The sequence below is a fragment of the Salmo trutta genome, chromosome 1 (assembly GCF_901001165.1).
Source record: "Salmo trutta chromosome 1, fSalTru1.1, whole genome shotgun sequence".
Lineage (NCBI taxonomy): Eukaryota > Metazoa > Chordata > Actinopteri > Salmoniformes > Salmonidae > Salmo > Salmo trutta.
In genome coordinates this window covers 27,026,094-27,046,309 of record NC_042957.1, presented here as the reverse complement: position 1 = coordinate 27,046,309, position 20,216 = coordinate 27,026,094, and the positions used below count along the sequence as shown (strand labels likewise).

At 42.9% G+C, this 20,216-nt stretch overlaps 1 protein-coding gene across 10 annotated transcripts in view; it reads left to right on the top strand.

Annotated features, from left to right (window-relative positions):
- LOC115192629 (adhesion G-protein coupled receptor G6) overlaps window positions 1-20,216 on the top strand; it is a 65,178-nt gene that overhangs the window by 27,911 nt on the left and 17,051 nt on the right. For 2 of the 10 annotated variants that reach the window (XM_029751356.1, XM_029751392.1), the window contains exons 7-24: window positions 2,539-2,607; window positions 3,599-3,664; window positions 3,766-3,834; window positions 4,654-4,722; window positions 6,436-6,501; window positions 6,603-6,671; window positions 7,491-7,559; window positions 9,273-9,338; window positions 9,440-9,508; window positions 10,328-10,396; window positions 12,111-12,176; window positions 12,278-12,346; window positions 12,721-12,789; window positions 13,154-13,231; window positions 14,700-14,777; window positions 19,737-19,825; window positions 19,924-19,976; window positions 20,101-20,139. In XM_029751356.1, the coding sequence (XP_029607216.1) occupies window positions 2,539-2,607; window positions 3,599-3,664; window positions 3,766-3,834; window positions 4,654-4,722; window positions 6,436-6,501; window positions 6,603-6,671; window positions 7,491-7,559; window positions 9,273-9,338; window positions 9,440-9,508; window positions 10,328-10,396; window positions 12,111-12,176; window positions 12,278-12,346; window positions 12,721-12,789; window positions 13,154-13,231; window positions 14,700-14,777; window positions 19,737-19,825; window positions 19,924-19,976; window positions 20,101-20,139 (1,222 nt within the window). The remainder of the gene's footprint in view (window positions 1-2,538; window positions 2,608-3,598; window positions 3,665-3,765; window positions 3,835-4,653; window positions 4,723-6,435; window positions 6,502-6,602; window positions 6,672-7,490; window positions 7,560-9,272; window positions 9,339-9,439; window positions 9,509-10,327; window positions 10,397-12,110; window positions 12,177-12,277; window positions 12,347-12,720; window positions 12,790-13,153; window positions 13,232-14,699; window positions 14,778-19,736; window positions 19,826-19,923; window positions 19,977-20,100; window positions 20,140-20,216) is intronic. The other 8 variants (XM_029751428.1, XM_029751422.1, XM_029751364.1 and 5 more) reach the window with 7 other exon arrangements.

The following is a 20,216-nucleotide window of genomic DNA, read 5'->3' as shown; positions in this document are numbered from 1 at the left end:
CCGTTTTGTTTGTGCGTTCAGGTCACTATCCGAAGGGTGACGCGCGAGCGCATTTCGTGACAAAAATGTCAAACATTTTGATTACCGTACTTAGAAGCATGTCAAACGCTGTTTAAAATCAATGTTTATGCTATTTTTCTATAAATAGCGATAATATTCCAACCGGGCAACATTGTATTCATTCAAAGGCTGAAAGAAAAAAATGGAGAATTCTCGTGAACGCGCATCTCAGTCTCACTGTCCCCAGGCTGACCACTCACAAACTCTCCTGCTGTTCTTCGCCCAGAGACAGCAGACACCCCATTCCACTTTCTGGCGGCTTTAGACAGCCAATGGGAGCCTTAGAAAGTGTCACGTTACAGCACAGATGCTGTATTTTTGATAGAGATGCAACAGAAGGACAAGAAATTGTCAGACAGGGCACTTCCTGTATGGAGTCTTCTCAGGTTTTGGCCTGTCTGTGAGTTCTGTTATACTCACAGACACCATTCAAACAGTTTTAGAAACTTTAGAGTGTTTTCTATCCAAAGCTACTAATTATATGCATATTCTCGTTTCTGGGCAAGAGTAGTAACCAGTTTAAATCAGGTACGTTTTTTATCCGGCCGTGCAAATACTGCCTCCTAGCCCCAACAGGTTAATAAGGTTTCACCCGTTATGGTATAGTATGGATTCGAGTCCATGAGCAGACCCTAACACACAATGACAAGGCGCTCTAACCCGTACAGGGAATTGGTGTATATTCCCGGATAAACTTCTCTGTGTCCAAAACCGAGGAGAGCCAAATCTTCTCACCGGAAGGCGGGGTAATTCTGAGTCTAGCAGGGAAGAGCAAGGCTGGGCAAAGATGGAGTTTGTAGAGTTTGGTCAAGACATCTCTGTAGCCGGCGTGATGCTTTGCCACATCGGGTGCATAATCCTCAGAGGCACGGAAGGGATGTCCTTTATGTAACAGGTTACCCCTCATTCAAGCCTCGCGCAGGATAAGATCCTTGGTCTTGAAACTGTGACAACAGATGATTACTGGGAGAGGACGTTGGCTCGGTCCAGGCACTGGGACAAGAGCGCGATGTGCATGGTCCAGCTAGGGATCCGAAGCCAAAACATCCGACCCCATTGCATCCCCCAATAGCTGGGCGAAGAAGTCGGTGGGGCGAGAGCCAGCCTCCACCCCCTCTGCCAGACCTACAACGCGAAGGTTATGACGTTGACCACTTTCACAGAAAGCCTCTGCACACTATCCTGCAAGGACGTGCATAGCTTCTCTAACTCGTCGATCCTACCAGCATTGAATTCAGAAGCTTTCTCAAGGTCCACAATACTCTGGCCCTGCGAAGCAACTGTTCGAATAGTGCTCTCGATTTTGGTGTCCAGTTCAGCAATAGTAGCCTTAAAATCCTCAGCTATAGCAACATGTAGTTCTCCCAGAGCCCGGGTAAGTTCTGTAAGTGTCACGTTGTTACCTTTGCCTTCCGCCATGTCTGTCTCGTTGTTTGGTGGGGAGGAGGCCTCCGATGAGGATTTATTTCCTTTGGACGCTTATTACTCAGCATGTTCACATAGAAAGTCACAATATTGTATTAGAAAGAGACATTTGTTGTAAAAAGTGCCGTAAAGTAGGTTAAGTTAGATTGTTTCGCAAAAAAGTTGCAGGAGCTACTCTCACAAGCATCCGTTCACTCCAACATGCTAGCTCCGCCCTGTGTACGTTCATCTCTAGCAGACAGAACACGTCTCCTTCCAGCTGCGTGGTCCCATGGTGTTTATACTTCCGTACTATTGTTTGTACAGATGAACGTGGTACCTTCAGGCGTTTGGAAATTGTTCCCAAGGATGAACCAGACTTGTGTAGGTCTACAATTTTTTTCTAAGGTCTTGGCTGATTTCATTTGATTTTCCCATGATGTCAAGCAAAGAGGCACTGAGTTGGAAGGTAGGCCTTGAAATACATCCACAGGTACAAATTATGTCAATAAGCATATCAGAAGCTTCTAAAGCCGTGACATCATTTTCTGGAATTTTCCAAGCTGTTTAAATGCACAGTCAACTTAGTGTATGTAAACTTCTGACTCACTGAAATTGTGATACAGTGAATTCTAAGTGAAATAATCTGTCTGTAAACAATTGTTGGAAAAATTACTAGTGTCATGCACAAAGTAGATGTCCTAACCGACTTGCCAAAACTATAGTTTGTTAACAAGAAATTTGTCGAGTGGTTGAAAAATGAGTTTTAATGACTCCAACCTAAGTGTGCGTAAACGTCCGACTTCAACTGTATTTGGCAGAGAAATAGATTTCATCTCTTCATCTGGTGATCCTATCCTGGTAGAATCCATATTATTACAACTTTTAAAGCTTTTAATCGCTTTTAAATCTACTGCATTACACGACTCCACAAGATTTCTGTGCATATTTGTATTCATATTCCTCATGCTACACTTGTATTCATTGCCTCATCAGTCATCTTGCATTTGTGTCATCTCACTTTACACCCATTTAATCCATATGTAACCTTTCTCCATCCATCCCTGCAACCAGCAACATTAACTTCCACCAGCTCATCCATTGTCACCACTAACATGATTGCTACTAATTCAACAACCCACGGTAAGCATCCATCCCTCATCCCCATTGTTTGTAATGAGCACATGTTATTTTCAGCCTGTCTTGTTATTGTGAAGGTAAACCAATACTATCTACTCCACACAGAGTGCAGCTGATGGGTGTTTTAATCAATATGGAAAATGGCCACTCTAACTGATTGAGGGGATATTGACAGGTGGCCCATTGAACTAGAGATATTTCAGTCTTATCCAAAAATGGTCTCAGTGATTGCTCTCATGGCTCCCTCTAAAAAAACGCACAGCCAATTCCAGTCTATTAAACCCATATAATACTGACTCCACTGTTGGCGGCATGGAGGTGCATTCACTTAAACTTCAACCTAACCTAAGAAAATGAGTTAATAAAACGTATTTGTGATTTGATTAACCCCGCCAGAGGCACATCTGCAACACTTGATTCGTTTCTAAAATATAGGTAATTTCCCAGCCCAAATAAAATAAAGATTTATGAAAATCAGCCACCAGTTTTAGCATGTGGGATTCCATACTGTGGGAAGCCTCGTAATAAGACATTGTTTGATGAAAAAATGAAGAACAGTTGTTTGATGAGTTAATTGGCCGTTTGGTGGTTTGCTGGCCATACAGCAGGTTAACACCATGCCTCTGATACTGTACTAGCTAATAGTTTTGCAGCAGAAGACGTTTGATCGCCATCTCTCTCATATCTGACTCTTCCTTGAAGTAAAGCAAACAAGGTCCTGGGGTTTCCATTTGAAGTTTGGAGCCACTATTGGCATGTCATCAATTGTATGAAGGAACAACGTTGATTTAACTCACTGTAGCTAAGCCCCTATCCAAAACGGAGTACACTGGTTCATTTGACAGTCAAATGTGTAACTGTCCTGATAGTTGATCAGATGTGGATGCTTCATGGCCAATTCATAACTCCATAATCTCAACCTCTGCTCTCAATACTTCACCTTCCTTTACTCATCTCATCTCATACTGTGTCTGCTGTACATCCTTATCATCAGCTCTCTCTGCTACCACTTCATCTGACACCACTACTAGCATGCCTCTAACTACCAGCTCATCAACTGGTAAGGTGCCATCTTTAGTTCGCAACGTTATTTCCCCTCATTATTTAACCACTGTGTTATTATACCCTCTTTTTGCTGACTTGTGCTGTAAATGTCACCAGTTCAAACCACTACCACGACCACTACTGCAGCTACAACTAATGTGCCGACATTACCCAGCACAACCACTGGTAAGGTATCTCTAGCAATGGATCTGATCTCAGTTGATGACAATATGATCTGGTTATCGTTATAGTGCAAATATCCTTTTTCTGAATGCTTCAATTTGACACCTTCATATATGTCTACGTAGTTTAGTCAGATCACATGACATTTGGCAGTCACTGCATTGTCATTTACCTTCAGGAGAAAAGGTAGAGATGAGAGATCTTGCCATTGATGTAGTGTGTACACAGGAAACATACTCTCTGTACCCTGATCTCCTAGTTAAGGGACCCTCCACACCTTGTCATTTGCCATAAAGCTTCCAAATTCAACTGAAGAACCATGAGAAGTAGACCTTCCATTCCGTGGGGAGAGAGAGAGAGAGGCGGGAAGGGAGGGAATGGGGTCTGTAAACAATTGTTGGAAAAATGACTAGTGTCATGCACAAAGTAGATGTCCTAACCGACTTGCCAAAACTTTAGTTTGTTAACAAGAAATTTGTTGAGTTGTTGAAAAATGAGTTTTAATGGCTACAACCTAAGTGTATGTAAACTTCCAGCTTCAACTGTATTTGACAGAGAAATAGATTTCATCTCTTCATCTGGTGATCCTATCCTGGTAGAATCCACATTATATACTGAATATTATTACAACTTTTAAAGCTTTTAATCGCTTTTAAATCTACTGCATTACACAACTCCACAAGATTTCTCTGCATATTTGTATTCATATTCCTCATGCTACGCTTGTATTCATTGCCTCATCAGTCATCTTGCATTTGTGTCGTCTCACTTTACACCCATTTAATCCATATGTAACCTTTCTCCATCCATCCCTGCAACCAGCAACATTAACTTCCACCAGCTCATCCATTGTCACCACTAACATGATTGCTACTAATTCAACAACCCACGGTAAGCATCCATCCCTCATCCCCATTGTTTGTAATGAGCACATGTTATTTTCAGCCTGTCTTGTTATTGTGAAGGTAAACCAATACTATTTACCGTAATTTCCGGACTATAAGCCGCAACTTTTTTCCCACGCTTTGAACCTCGCGGCTTAAACAATGACGCGGCTAATATATGGATTTTTCCCACTTAAAAAACCCCCCACACTTTCTGTGACGTGCTCAGGTTTTTGGCGGCATGAAGCTTTAATTAGACCAATGAAATTGACGAACGGGTTAAGGTCAAAAAAGTTTTTTGTTTACTGTTTAGATTAAATCGAGCGCGCTCACACTTCCCATCATTCTGATTACGGTAGTCATTTTGTCACCCTCATCATGGCAAAGACACAGAGAAATGCATATGATGCAGCTTTCAAGTTGAAGAAGATTGATCTGGCTGTTGGAAAAGGAAATAGAGCTGCTGCACGGGAGCTTGGTCTGGAGCAATGACTTTCTTGGTAGGCTACTGTTTACTGCTAATTTTTTATTCTTTGTTACAAGCCGTGTTTCATTAAAGCCTATTTATTTTTGTTACAAGCCATGTTTCGTTAAAGCCTATTTATTTTTGTTACAAGCCGTGTTTCGTTAAAGCCTATTTATTTTTGTTACAAGCCGTGTTTCGTTAAAGCCTGTGTAAAGTTCATTTGTTTCAATGTACCGGTAGGCACCTGTGGCTTATAGACATGTGCGGCTTATTTATGTTCAAAATATTTGTAAAAATTAAATTCAGTGGGTGCGGCTTATATTCAGGTGCGCTTCTTAGTCCGGAAATTACGGTACTCCACACAGCGTGCAGCTGATGGGTGTTTTAATCAATATGGAAAATGGCCACTCTAACTGATTGAGGGGATATTGACAGGTGGCCCATTGAACTAGAGATATTTCAGTCTTATCCAAAAATGGTCTCAGTGATTGCTCTCATGGCTCCCTCTAAAAAAACGCACAGCCAATTCCAGTCTATTAAACCCATATAATACTGACTCCACTGTTGGCGGCATGGAGGTGCATTCACTTAAACTTCAACCTAACCTAAGAAAATGAGTTAATAAAACGTATTTGTGATTTGATTAACCCCGCCAGAGGCACATCTGCAACACTTGATTCGTTTCTAAAATATAGGTAATTTCCCAGCCCAAATAAAATAAAGATTTATGAAAATCAGCCACCAGTTTTAGCATGTGGGATTCCATACTGTGGGAAGCCTCGTAATAAGACATTGTTTGATGAAAAAATGAAGAACAGTTGTTTGATGAGTTAATTGGCCGTTTGGTGGTTTGCTGGCCATACAGCAGGTTAACACCATGCCTCTGATACTGTACTAGCTAATAGTTTTGCAGCAGAAGACGTTTGATCGCCATCTCTCTCATATCTGACTCTTCCTTGAAGTAAAGCAAACAAGGTCCTGGGGTTTCCATTTGAAGTTTGGAGCCACTATTGGCATGTCATCAATTGTATGAAGGAACAACGTTGATTTAACTCACTGTAGCTAAGCCCCTATCCAAAACGGAGTACACTGGTTCATTTGACAGTCAAATGTGTAACTGTCATGATAGTTGATCAGATGTGGATGCTTCATGGCCAATTCATAACTCCATAATCTCAACCTCTGCTCTCAATACTTCACCTTCCTTTACTCATCTCATCTCATACTGTGTCTGCTGTACATCCTTATCATCAGCTCTCTCTGCTACCACTTCATCTGACACCACTACTAGCATGCCTCTAACTACCAGCTCATCAACTGGTAAGGTGCCATCTTTAGTTCGCAACGTTATTTCCCCTCATTATTTAACCACTGTGTTATTATACCCTCTTTTTGCTGACTTGTGCTGTAAATGTCACCAGTTCAAACCACTACCACGACCACTACTGCAGCTACAACTAATGTGCCGACATTACCCAGCACAACCACTGGTAAGGTATCTCTAGCAATGGATCTGATCTCAGTTGATGACAATATGATCTGGTTATCGTTATAGTGCAAATATCCTTTTTCTGAATGCTTCAATTTGACACCTTCATATATGTCTACGTAGTTTAGTCAGATCACATGACATTTGGCAGTCACTGCATTGTCATTTACCTTCAGGAGAAAAGGTAGAGATGAGAGATCTTGCCATTGATGTAGTGTGTACACAGGAAACATACTCTCTGTACCCTGATCTCCTAGTTAAGGGACCCTCCACACCTTGTCATTTGCCATAAAGCTTCCAAATTCAACTGAAGAACCATGAGAAGTAGACCTTCCATTCCGTGGGGAGAGAGAGAGAGAGGCGGGAAGGGAGGGAATGGGGTCTGTAAACAATTGTTGGAAAAATGACTAGTGTCATGCACAAAGTAGATGTCCTAACCGACTTGCCAAAACTTTAGTTTGTTAACAAGAAATTTGTTGAGTTGTTGAAAAATGAGTTTTAATGGCTACAACCTAAGTGTATGTAAACTTCCAGCTTCAACTGTATTTGACAGAGAAATAGATTTCATCTCTTCATCTGGTGATCCTATCCTGGTAGAATCCACATTATATACTGAATATTATTACAACTTTTAAAGCTTTTAATCGCTTTTAAATCTACTGCATTACACAACTCCACAAGATTTCTCTGCATATTTGTATTCATATTCCTCATGCTACGCTTGTATTCATTGCCTCATCAGTCATCTTGCATTTGTGTCGTCTCACTTTACACCCATTTAATCCATATGTAACCTTTCTCCATCCATCCCTGCAACCAGCAACATTAACTTCCACCAGCTCATCCATTGTCACCACTAACATGATTGCTACTAATTCAACAACCCACGGTAAGCATCCATCCCTCATCCCCATTGTTTGTAATGAGCACATGTTATTTTCAGCCTGTCTTGTTATTGTGAAGGTAAACCAATACTATTTACCGTAATTTCCGGACTATAAGCCGCTACTTTTTTCCCACGCTTTGAACCTCGCGGCTTAAACAATGACGCGGCTAATATATGGATTTTTCCCACTTAAAAAAAACCCCACACTTTCTGTGACGTGCTCAGGTTTTTGGCGGCATGAAGCTTTAATTAGACCAATGAAATTGACGAACGGGTTAAGGTCAAAAAAGTTTTTTGTTTACTGTTTAGATTAAATCGAGCGCGCTCACACTTCCCATCATTCTGATTACGGTAGTCATTTTGTCACCCTCATCATGGCAAAGACACAGAGAAATGCATATGATGCAGCTTTCAAGTTGAAGAAGATTGATCTGGCTGTTGGAAAAGGAAATAGAGCTGCTGCACGGGAGCTTGGTCTGGAGCAATGACTTTCTTGGTAGGCTACTGTTTACTGCTAATTTTTTATTCTTTGTTACAAGCCGTGTTTCATTAAAGCCTATTTATTTTTGTTACAAGCCATGTTTCGTTAAAGCCTATTTATTTTTGTTACAAGCCGTGTTTCGTTAAAGCCTATTTATTTTTGTTACAAGCCGTGTTTCGTTAAAGCCTGTGTAAAGTTCATTTGTTTCAATGTACCGGTAGGCACCTGTGGCTTATAGACATGTGCGGCTTATTTATGTTCAAAATATTTGTAAAAATTAAATTCAGTGGGTGCGGCTTATATTCAGGTGCGCTTCTTAGTCCGGAAATTACGGTACTCCACACAGCGTGCAGCTGATGGGTGTTTTAATCAATATGGAAAATGGCCACTCTAACTGATTGAGGGGATATTGACAGGTGGCCCATTGAACTAGAGATATTTCAGTCTTATCCAAAAATGGTCTCAGTGATTGCTCTCATGGCTCCCTCTAAAAAAACGCACAGCCAATTCCAGTCTATTAAACCCATATAATACTGACTCCACTGTTGGCGGCATGGAGGTGCATTCACTTAAACTTCAACCTAACCTAAGAAAATGAGTTAATAAAACGTATTTGTGATTTGATTAACCCCGCCAGAGGCACATCTGCAACACTTGATTCGTTTCTAAAATATAGGTAATTTCCCAGCCCAAATAAAATAAAGATTTATGAAAATCAGCCACCAGTTTTAGCATGTGGGATTCCATACTGTGGGAAGCCTCGTAATAAGACATTGTTTGATGAAAAAATGAAGAACAGTTGTTTGATGAGTTAATTGGCCGTTTGGTGGTTTGCTGGCCATACAGCAGGTTAACACCATGCCTCTGATACTGTACTAGCTAATAGTTTTGCAGCAGAAGACGTTTGATCGCCATCTCTCTCATATCTGACTCTTCCTTGAAGTAAAGCAAACAAGGTCCTGGGGTTTCCATTTGAAGTTTGGAGCCACTATTGGCATGTCATCAATTGTATGAAGGAACAACGTTGATTTAACTCACTGTAGCTAAGCCCCTATCCAAAACGGAGTACACTGGTTCATTTGACAGTCAAATGTGTAACTGTCCTGATAGTTGATCAGATGTGGATGCTTCATGGCCAATTCATAACTCCATAATCTCAACCTCTGCTCTCAATACTTCACCTTCCTTTACTCATCTCATCTCATACTGTGTCTGCTGTACATCCTTATCATCAGCTCTCTCTGCTACCACTTCATCTGACACCACTACTAGCATGCCTCTAACTACCAGCTCATCAACTGGTAAGGTGCCATCTTTAGTTCGCAACGTTATTTCCCCTCATTATTTAACCACTGTGTTATTATACCCTCTTTTTGCTGACTTGTGCTGTAAATGTCACCAGTTCAAACCACTACCACGACCACTACTGCAGCTACAACTAATGTGCCGACATTACCCAGCACAACCACTGGTAAGGTATCTCTAGCAATGGATCTGATCTCAGTTGATGACAATATGATCTGGTTATCGTTATAGTGCAAATATCCTTTTTCTGAATGCTTCAATTTGACACCTTCATATATGTCTACGTAGTTTAGTCAGATCACATGACATTTGGCAGTCACTGCATTGTCATTTACCTTCAGGAGAAAAGGTAGAGATGAGAGATCTTGCCATTGATGTAGTGTGTACACAGGAAACATACTCTCTGTACCCTGATCTCCTAGTTAAGGGACCCTCCACACCTTGTCATTTGCCATAAAGCTTCCAAATTCAACTGAAGAACCATGAGAAGTAGACCTTCCATTCCGTGGGGAGAGAGAGAGAGAGGCGGGAAGGGAGGGAATGGGGTCTGTAAACAATTGTTGGAAAAATGACTAGTGTCATGCACAAAGTAGATGTCCTAACCGACTTGCCAAAACTTTAGTTTGTTAACAAGAAATTTGTTGAGTTGTTGAAAAATGAGTTTTAATGGCTACAACCTAAGTGTATGTAAACTTCCAGCTTCAACTGTATTTGACAGAGAAATAGATTTCATCTCTTCATCTGGTGATCCTATCCTGGTAGAATCCACATTATATACTGAATATTATTACAACTTTTAAAGCTTTTAATCGCTTTTAAATCTACTGCATTACACAACTCCACAAGATTTCTCTGCATATTTGTATTCATATTCCTCATGCTACGCTTGTATTCATTGCCTCATCAGTCATCTTGCATTTGTGTCGTCTCACTTTACACCCATTTAATCCATATGTAACCTTTCTCCATCCATCCCTGCAACCAGCAACATTAACTTCCACCAGCTCATCCATTGTCACCACTAACATGATTGCTACTAATTCAACAACCCACGGTAAGCATCCATCCCTCATCCCCATTGTTTGTAATGAGCACATGTTATTTTCAGCCTGTCTTGTTATTGTGAAGGTAAACCAATACTATTTACCGTAATTTCCGGACTATAAGCCGCTACTTTTTTCCCACGCTTTGAACCTCGCGGCTTAAACAATGACGCGGCTAATATATGGATTTTTCCCACTTAAAAAAAACCCCACACTTTCTGTGACGTGCTCAGGTTTTTGGCGGCATGAAGCTTTAATTAGACCAATGAAATTGACGAACGGGTTAAGGTCAAAAAAGTTTTTTGTTTACTGTTTAGATTAAATCGAGCGCGCTCACACTTCCCATCATTCTGATTACGGTAGTCATTTTGTCACCCTCATCATGGCAAAGACACAGAGAAATGCATATGATGCAGCTTTCAAGTTGAAGAAGATTGATCTGGCTGTTGGAAAAGGAAATAGAGCTGCTGCACGGGAGCTTGGTCTGGAGCAATGACTTTCTTGGTAGGCTACTGTTTACTGCTAATTTTTTATTCTTTGTTACAAGCCGTGTTTCATTAAAGCCTATTTATTTTTGTTACAAGCCATGTTTCGTTAAAGCCTATTTATTTTTGTTACAAGCCGTGTTTCGTTAAAGCCTATTTATTTTTGTTACAAGCCGTGTTTCGTTAAAGCCTGTGTAAAGTTCATTTGTTTCAATGTACCGGTAGGCACCTGTGGCTTATAGACATGTGCGGCTTATTTATGTTCAAAATATTTTTTTAAATTAAATTCAGTGGGTGCGGCTTATATTCAGGTGCGCTTCTTAGTCCGGAAATTACGGTACTCCACACAGCGTGCAGCTGATGGGTGTTTTAATCAATATGGAAAATGGCCACTCTAACTGATTGAGGGGATATTGACAGGTGGCCCATTGAACTAGAGATATTTCAGTCTTATCCAAAAATGGTCTCAGTGATTGCTGTCATGGCTCCCTCTAAAAAAAACGCACAGCCCATTCCAGTCTATTAAACCCATATAATACTGACTCCACTGTTGGCAGCATGGAGGTGCATTCACTTAAACTTCGACCTAACGTTAGAAAATTAGTTAATAAAACGTATTTGTGATTTGATTAACCCCGCCAGAGGCACATCTGCAACACTTGATTAGTTTCTAAAATATAGGTAATTTCCCAGCCCAAATAAAATAAAGATTTATGAAAATCAGCCACCAGTTTTAGCATGTGGGATTCCATACTGTGGGAAGCCTCGTAATAAGACATTGTTTGATGAAAAAATGAAGAACATTTGTTTGATGAGTTAATTGGCCGTTTGGTGGTTTGCTGGCCATACAGCAGGTTAACACCATGCCTCTGATACTGTACTAGCTAATAGTTTTGCAGCAGAAGACGTTTGATCGCCATCTCTCTCATATCTGACTCTTCCTTGAAGTAAAGCAAACAAGGTCCTGGGGTTTCCATTTGAAGTTTGGAGCCACTATTGGCATGGCATCAATTGTATGAAGGAACAACGTTGATTTAACTCACTGTAGCTAAGCCCCTATCCAAAACGGAGTACACTGGTTCATTTGACAGTCAAATGTGTAACTGTCCTGATAGTTGATCAGATGTGGATGCTTCATGGCCAATTCATAACTCCATGATCTCAACCTCTGCTCTCAATACTTCACCTTCCTTTACTCATCTCATCTCATACTGTGTCTGCTGTACATCCTTATCACCAGCTCTCTCTGCTACCACTTCATCTGACACCACTACTAGCATGCCTCTAACTACCAGCTCATCAACTGGTAAGGTGCCATCTTTAGTTCGCAACGTTATTTCCCCTCATTATTTAACCACTGTGTTATTATACCCTCTTTTTGCTGACTTGTGCTGTAAATGTCACCAGTTCAAACCACTACCACGACCACTACTGCAGCTACAACTAATGTGCCGACATTACCCAGCACAACCACTGGTAAGGTATCTCTAGCAATGGATCTGATCTCAGTCAATGACAATTTGATCTGATTATCGTTATAGTGCAAATATCCTTTTTCTGAATGCTTCAATTTGATACCTTCATATATGTCTACGTAATTTAGTCAGATCACATGACATTTGGCAGTCACTGCATTGTCATTTACCTTCAGGAGAAAAGGTAGAGATGAGAGATCTTGCCAGTGATGTTGTTTGTTGTTTATTCCATTTGCGTCTTATAATTAAAAATTGCATGGCAACGTATTGACCCATATAAACCCCATGCATACTCTAGAGCATTGCTTATTGTTTGTGTGTGTTCATTTCACTCTTTCAAACCATTTAGTTCACATTTGCTGTCCTTGTCACCAGTTACTCAAACCATTATCCCATCTGCAGCAGCCGCTACTAACACAACTCTATTCTACAGCACAACCAATGGTAAGATGTGTTTTTGTTTTTCTCTTGTTTTGTACTCATGGAAAAATCTGCTTGTGGCATTTTTCTTTATGTGTGGGGAATGGGTTTGAAAGCGGTTCCATCCTTGACCAACTTGGAACTTTCCAGATGGATTAGGCTGAGAAGCAATTGTCATGGCTTCTCAATGGGAGTATGGTATGTTTGCACATGTAGCTCACTTTAAACAATGGACTCAGTAGTGAATGCTGTCTAAGTGGCTCTTGATAAGGCTTCTATTTCTGAAAACCCCTATAGTGGCCACCTATTGTAGCCCTGTATCATGTGTTTTGCCATTATTGCCTTCTATTTTTTTTGTAACCATTTTGCACCCCCCATGTTCTACCAGCACTGACAGTTTCTGCAACAACCATTGTTTCAAACCCAGCTACAACTAACTTGCCTACCACTAACAACACAGCGCGTGGTAAGACACCCCACTTTTCTCTTTTGCCTGTTATTGACTAAGGAATGACTTGGGAGAATTCAATATTTTTTCACTTCACTTTTTTCTCAAATGTGTTATTCTTCATTTTGAATAAAATGTTCTGTCCCTTTTCTCTTGCTAACAGTAACGACTACTCCCCCATTATCCCCTACTACTAACACCACCCCATTATCCCCTACTACTAACACCCCAACTAATATCAGTAAGACACACCTGCTGTCTTTGTTCAGTACAATTTGCATTTGTCACTGTAACTTTCAAACACATTGGGCAAACAGATCTCAAAGTGTAGGACATGGAGAGTCCATTTTTCAAAATTTTGCATCTATGATACAACTATAGAATTGCTAAAATAACCAAGGTAGGCTACACGATAAAAGGGTTTAGTAAGTGTTTAAAGGTTCACAACTTTCAACTTCATATGCATCATCTCCAGCACCACCCCAACATCAACATATGTGAAAATGGTGCATTTCTATGTTTAGTAGGAAAAAAGATCGAGGAAGATATCTGTTTCCAATGACATCATCAACCAACAGTGGTGGGAAAAGTACCAGTTTTCTTTATTCAAGTAAAAGTAAAGATACCTTAAAAGAAAATGTCTCAAGTAAAAGTAAAAGTCTAAAAGTATTTGGTTTTAAATGGACTTTTACTATCAAAAGTAAATGTTTAAATCATTTTTAATTCCTTATATTAGGCAAACCAGACTACACAATTTTCTTGTTTTTTAAATTTACGGATTGCCAGGGGCACAGTTTGTGTTTAGTGAGTATGCCAGATCAGAGGAAGTCGGGATTACCAGGGATGTTTGGTTGATAAGTGCGTGAATTAGACAATTTTCCTGTCCTGCTAAGCATTCAAAATGTAACGAGTACTTTTGGGTGTCAGGGAAAATGTAAGGAGTAAAAAGTACATTATTTTCTTTAGGAATGTAGTGGAGTAAAAATATAAATAGTAAAGTACAGATACCCCAAAAAACTACTTAAGTAGTACTTTCAAGTATTTTTACTTAAGTACTTTACACCACTGTCAACCAATTAGTAGGCAATTCCTACTCGTAATTGGTTAAAATCGCATGATGCACACCAGTGATGTAATTGGAAACAGTTATCTTCCTCTATCTTTCTTCCTACAAAACATAGAAGTGAACCATTTTCACATATGTTGACGTTGGGGTGGTGCTGAGATGATGAATATGAAGCTGAACATTTTTTAAATGTCCCTTTACGTATTTCAGAAAGGCTTATGAGTAGTTACTGTACACAAAAAAGAAATGTGATTAATCACACATATTATCTTCTTGAAGTTTTTACATTATTGTTGGTTTCTTCTACTGGCATGTCTTCTAACATTGCAAAAATTCTGCTCAGCTGGGTAAGACGTACACATGGGAAATCTTGAGATGCTCTCCTTGCTGACTTAGTTGTATTGTCACTCTTGCTAACAGTGTCTGAAGCCACTACTACCCCACCGTCCTCGACTAACATGTCTCCTACTGTCATGTCCACTAACATCATTAAGCTGGGTAAGACACACACACTCACTAAGCTTGTCCTTGTCTTGTTTGTAATGAGACTCTGCAGCTTCCTGTTCTCTCTCTCAGCCTGCTTCCACCTGTCTACTTCCCTCTCACTCCCACTCTATCCTATTCTCAGCCAAGATGATGTTAACAATATCAGGGAAGGCCTAGTTGACTGCTGTAAATATAGGTGATCCAAATACTGTATTCTTCCATGCAGTCTGCCTAATGCCTATGGAATAGGACCATAGGCTACTATTTTGTATTTGTTTATTCAGCTACAGTATAAGCTAGAAGACCCTGTTTCTAAAATCGTCTGTATTTAAAATATGTAACCTGCTTTGACCCCTCCGTTTTTATATTGACTGGACTGAGGCGCCACAGAGAAGGAGAGAGCGGTGTATCTGTGGTCTGTGCTCCGGCTCACCCCCCGTCCAGTGACCTCCTCCACCACCACCACCACCCCCCACACCAGGCCTCACGTCCTGCCTGGCCCCCGCAGCTCTAAAACCTCCCTGGGCTACATCTCCACCCCACTCATCTGGCCCGTGAGGAAGAAATCTGAGGCCTCTGTTACCCGCCTCCCAGTCAGACCCATCCTCTATCTAACCAAGCCTCATCCTGTACCAGCAACAATTATGTCCCTCAGGCCCAAAGTGACTACAACAACAACAGCGCCCGTGGCCAGGAAAACGCATGCCGTATCCAGGGCCGTGACCAGTCCCCAGGGGTTGTTCCCATGGCGACCGGTGGATGTTGGGAACAGTAGCGATGCGGAGGACGTGGAGTCATTCCCAGCAGCTGCGTCAGCATCACTCAGCAACCGTAAGAAGAATAAGCCCATGGCTCCCCCCCACTGGATCCCATTGAGTCCCAGCAGAGAGAACAGCAACAGCAGCACTGTGAACTGGACTGAGCCCCTGGAGGAGTACACATCAGGCTCTGAGCCATTCATTTACGACCTGGACCTAGGGGGTGACCCCTTTAGCCTTTTCCAATATGACTCGTCCTACTCCCTGGATGAAGGCCTGGCTCTGGCCGCCTCTGGCCCACAGAACCTTTCCCACGCTGGGACTGGAGTCAGTACTGAGGGCCCAGGCTGTGTGACTGTGAGCGACCCTGTTACCGCCGTGGGAGGAGGGGAACATTTACACAATCAATCGGAGCCCAGTTTGCCCCAGGAGGCGTTGGCAGGAGGCGCGCTGGCAGAGGCTGGGAGAGAGGCTAGGACTGGGGAGCAGGGTGTGGTGGTGGCAGCACACAGCAGCTGGGCTCAAATCCATCCTTTCAGCACGACTCTGGAGAGGACAGGTGTGCAAACGGATCAGGCCCGGCCCGGCAGCAGCTTCAGTGAGCAAACAGCAGAGAGAACCACTCAGTCCCTCTCAAACATCGCCACACAGTCTCCCTCATTATTAACAGGAGCCAAGCTCTGTTTCTCTGAGAGGGTCAGGATTACCACTGACAATGACCCCACAGTGGAGGTCTCTATACCTAAAGACTACACACCCACACCCAGTCCCATATCCATACCTACCACGTCTGCTATGCCAGATAGCCTATGGACAGCTATGATCACAGAGATACCGGCCCCTAACTCCCTCCCCACCACTCCAACCATACCTCTCCCCACCTCTCCCCATCCTGCCTTCTCCCCCTCTTCCGTTCACAGTATGGAACAAGGTGATGTTAGTCATTCAGGACACGTCAGGCCAGCTGCCACTGAGACAGAGACATCGCTCCCTTCCATGGAGATTCAAAGACACGTATTAATGCGGGAGGGTACAAGGCCCAGTCCACTGTCTCTGTCAGTCCCTACTGATGCCGCTACAGCTCTGACACCCGTCCTTGAGAAAACATACCTCTCTTCTTCTGTCAAACACCACAGTGACCTGGTTTTACCCTCTTTGAGGAATCAATTAAGTTCCTTCTTGACTAACTCTCATCCTGTGGACGGTATGGTTCCCAGTGAGAGTATTGCCTCTGAGTCAGGTAGCCAGAATGAGGGGATCAGTTTATATTCACCTCTGGCTCTGGAGCCATCGTCGTATATGAGCAGTGTGTCAGACAGTGTGTTGGGCAGCTTAGAGGGGCAGGAGGGCTTTAATCCACTCAGTTCTAACCTGAGAGGTTTTTCACATACATCCCATCTATCTGTCACTCCTATCACAGAGCAACTACACCACCAGGCCCTCCTCCCAGCCACCGTGACGGACGAATGGACTTTCTCTCAGTCCTCACCTCCTAATACAATCTCCCCAAGCAGACAGGAGTGGAGGGATGCATTGCGCACCACGTTCAGCTTGGTCTCTCTCAGCTCTGACCTCCTGTCTGAGACAGACTTGCCAGAGCAGCTTAAAATCACCACGGTTACTGAATGGGAAAGTGCAGATGGGATGGAGAGACACTCGGCTCGACAGGAAGGAGAAAAAGTCCACATGTCACCCATAAGTGGCTCGTCCTCCTCTCCATCGCTGATCTCGCTCTTCCGCCCCAGCACGCAGAGCGAGCCATCTGTAGCCCAGCTTGGACACCATGGGACCTCACACATCAATGATGATGGATCTGAATATCTCTCCCAGACCAGCCTCCACCTCTACTCCCTGCTAGCCCCCTCTCGTCCTCTGACTCTGCCAACGCCACTCATCAGCAGCACAGCATCAGAATATGGCAGTGTTGTTACCCATGAACCCCAGCGGCATGCTTACATGCATGAATTAGGCTGGAAACGGCCGGTCAGTGGTCTTGGCAGTGTGATTCACACAGACACACACACCCCAGTGTCTAAGCCCCTCTCCACCATGACCTCCAGGGCAGACCAGCTCATGTCAGACGCTTCTGAAGCCCTTTTATTCCACAGACCGATGACAACAAACCCTCCTCGTATTAGAGAGGAGAGGCTGCTCCCCACCCCTACCCCCACTCCCCTTCCCACCCATATCCCCCCTCTGAGTGGGACATTGTCTGCCGGAGCAGCCAACATGGCTGATTCGGGAGCTGGCGCCTCACTGCCCACCCGATCAACGGCTGCATTCCAACAATCCTCCACACTCATTGGCAGCCAATCAAAGCCCACTCAGCCTGCTGGAACTGACGGAACACTGGCCTGGCATGGAGAGAGCAGAGAGAGCACAGTATCACTCGCTGCCCCAGACACACAGCTCACTGCTGCTGCCTTCAGTAACCCCACCATTAGTGCTGCAATTATACAGCCCACCGCTGTTACCAGAAATATCCTCCCCTCTTCTGCTTCAAACATACAACTCACCACTGCCAACAAACAGCCAACTGTTTTCCCAAATATCCAGTCCACCTCTACCTCCAACAGCCAGCCTCCTATGGCCCTAAACACTTACCTTGCTGGGGCTGGCCCTTTATCAGTCCCCTGGAGGGCCAACCACAGTGAGGACACACAGGGTGGTAAACATGGACCGACCCTCATCGATCACACACCCTCCATTGCTGCAAGCACGTTAGTAAGCAGTATGGGCCCTGGCAACTATGTGACTGTGAATCAGAACACCAACACAGACCGAGAGACCGAGACACAGACAACTCCCAATCCACTAGCCGTCATTGGCATGGATGAGCAGTCTTTTGTAGCCACAAAGGGCCCCTACTTGCCTCTTACCACTCCACATAGAGGGGTGAATGCAGGCAGTGGCACAGTGTCCACCACACACGCCACCCCACAGACCTCAGCGGGCACCGCGGGCACCCCTGTTATTGCCCCATGCCAATGTAAAGCTCGCTTTCATTTATCATGTCTGTGTGGACTTTCAACCGGGAACAGTATGTTTTGCAATAACAACGTAGATGTAGAAACAAAAAGAGAGAGAGCCTCTCGACCACCTAATTTCTGCTTTGAATGCTACTGTTGTAGTGGTGGTATGTTGATAGGGGAAAATCTAATCTGGTGAAAATGGGGTGCCCTGTTGGAGGAGGTTGATGATTGAGGTTGTGTTGTGATTTTGGATGGGGCGTAGAACATTAACATAGGCGTGTACTGTAGTTTACCAATCATTAAGCTCTATAGTGGCCTCTGCTCGGCTGATGGGGCGTCCCTCATGGGGGCGCAGCTCTCCTCTTGTGATTTTAAGTTTTCAATCATTCCTGTTTCTTTGGAGACTTCCAATGCTGTTATCATTTGATTTTAGAGCAAATAACTGCTCGTCTAAATGCAATCTGTTATTGCTATACTATAGCAAATCAAAGGAAACGAACGCTCTTGGTCAACAAAGATAAACCACATACATTTTGGATACTTCAAAACATTCTGAGGTGGCCTTCCTTCCTGATCGGCAATCACTGGAGTCTCTTAAGAACAGTCTTGGCATGGAGTAGAAACAGCATCGTACTGTAGCTAGTTCAGCACTAACAACAGGAGAGGCTTGGGAGCCATCTTGTGATGGCTGTGAGGCATAGCAGCAGACCACCAACACAATCAAACAGAGTGATGTGCCACACAGTATATGCTCCACAGGAGGTTGGTGGCACCTTAACTGGGGAGGTTGGTCCCGTGATAATGTCTGGAGCGGAATAAGGTTTGGTTTCCATGTGTTTGATGCCATTCCATTTGCTATGTTCCAGCCATTATTATGAGCCGTCGTCCCCTCAGCAGCCTCCGCTGATATGCTGTCATTTACAATCACCCATTTGGCCCGTGAATACACATCAGTCATACAATGCACTATGGCCATTAGTTCCATTTTGATAAGTGTCATCTAGGATGATAACAGAATATTTTAATTTATCCTTTTCCTGATGAAACACTCCCCCCACATGTTTTATCTGTGGAGTAGCAGCCTTTCAACATCATTTGTCATATGAAATTGGATTTTAAATGACTAAATTTTGTCTCAACCCCTGCACTCCTGCTATGCAGCACAGACAAATGTTCCATTAAGTGTTGTAAATTACCTGTGTCAAATACAGATTTTTTTTTCTTCTGCTTTTCAATTGCAGAGGGTCTTTTCTACAGGATCTCCTTTGTTGTCAATGACAAGGAGGCCAAACTAACAGAGTCTGATGTTGAGAAAACTGTTGCACAATGGGTAAGGCTTGTTGTCATGTTCAATTCATCTTGGATCAAAGCATGGATAGAATACCAGATGAACTCACTGAATTGACTGATTTACTGATTCATCAACAGCTCAATCAAACATTCCAAAACTGGACACATGTGGTCTATGTCGATAATTTCAGGTAAGCAATTAGATATTTGTACCATCATAAAATGCACTTCCATGTCCATTAAATGTATTATTCTTTAGAGTTGTATTACAGGTCAATAATGATGTCCACCCTAATTTGTTCATCTTGTTTCCAGTATCCAGCCTAAAAGTGAGAGGAGGAGTGCCAGTAAACAGTAAGGCCAATTTTTACTATGGTATACTGTAGTAGGGAAGGATCGGAGTTTTTCCTGACCACGTCACGTGACAAAAA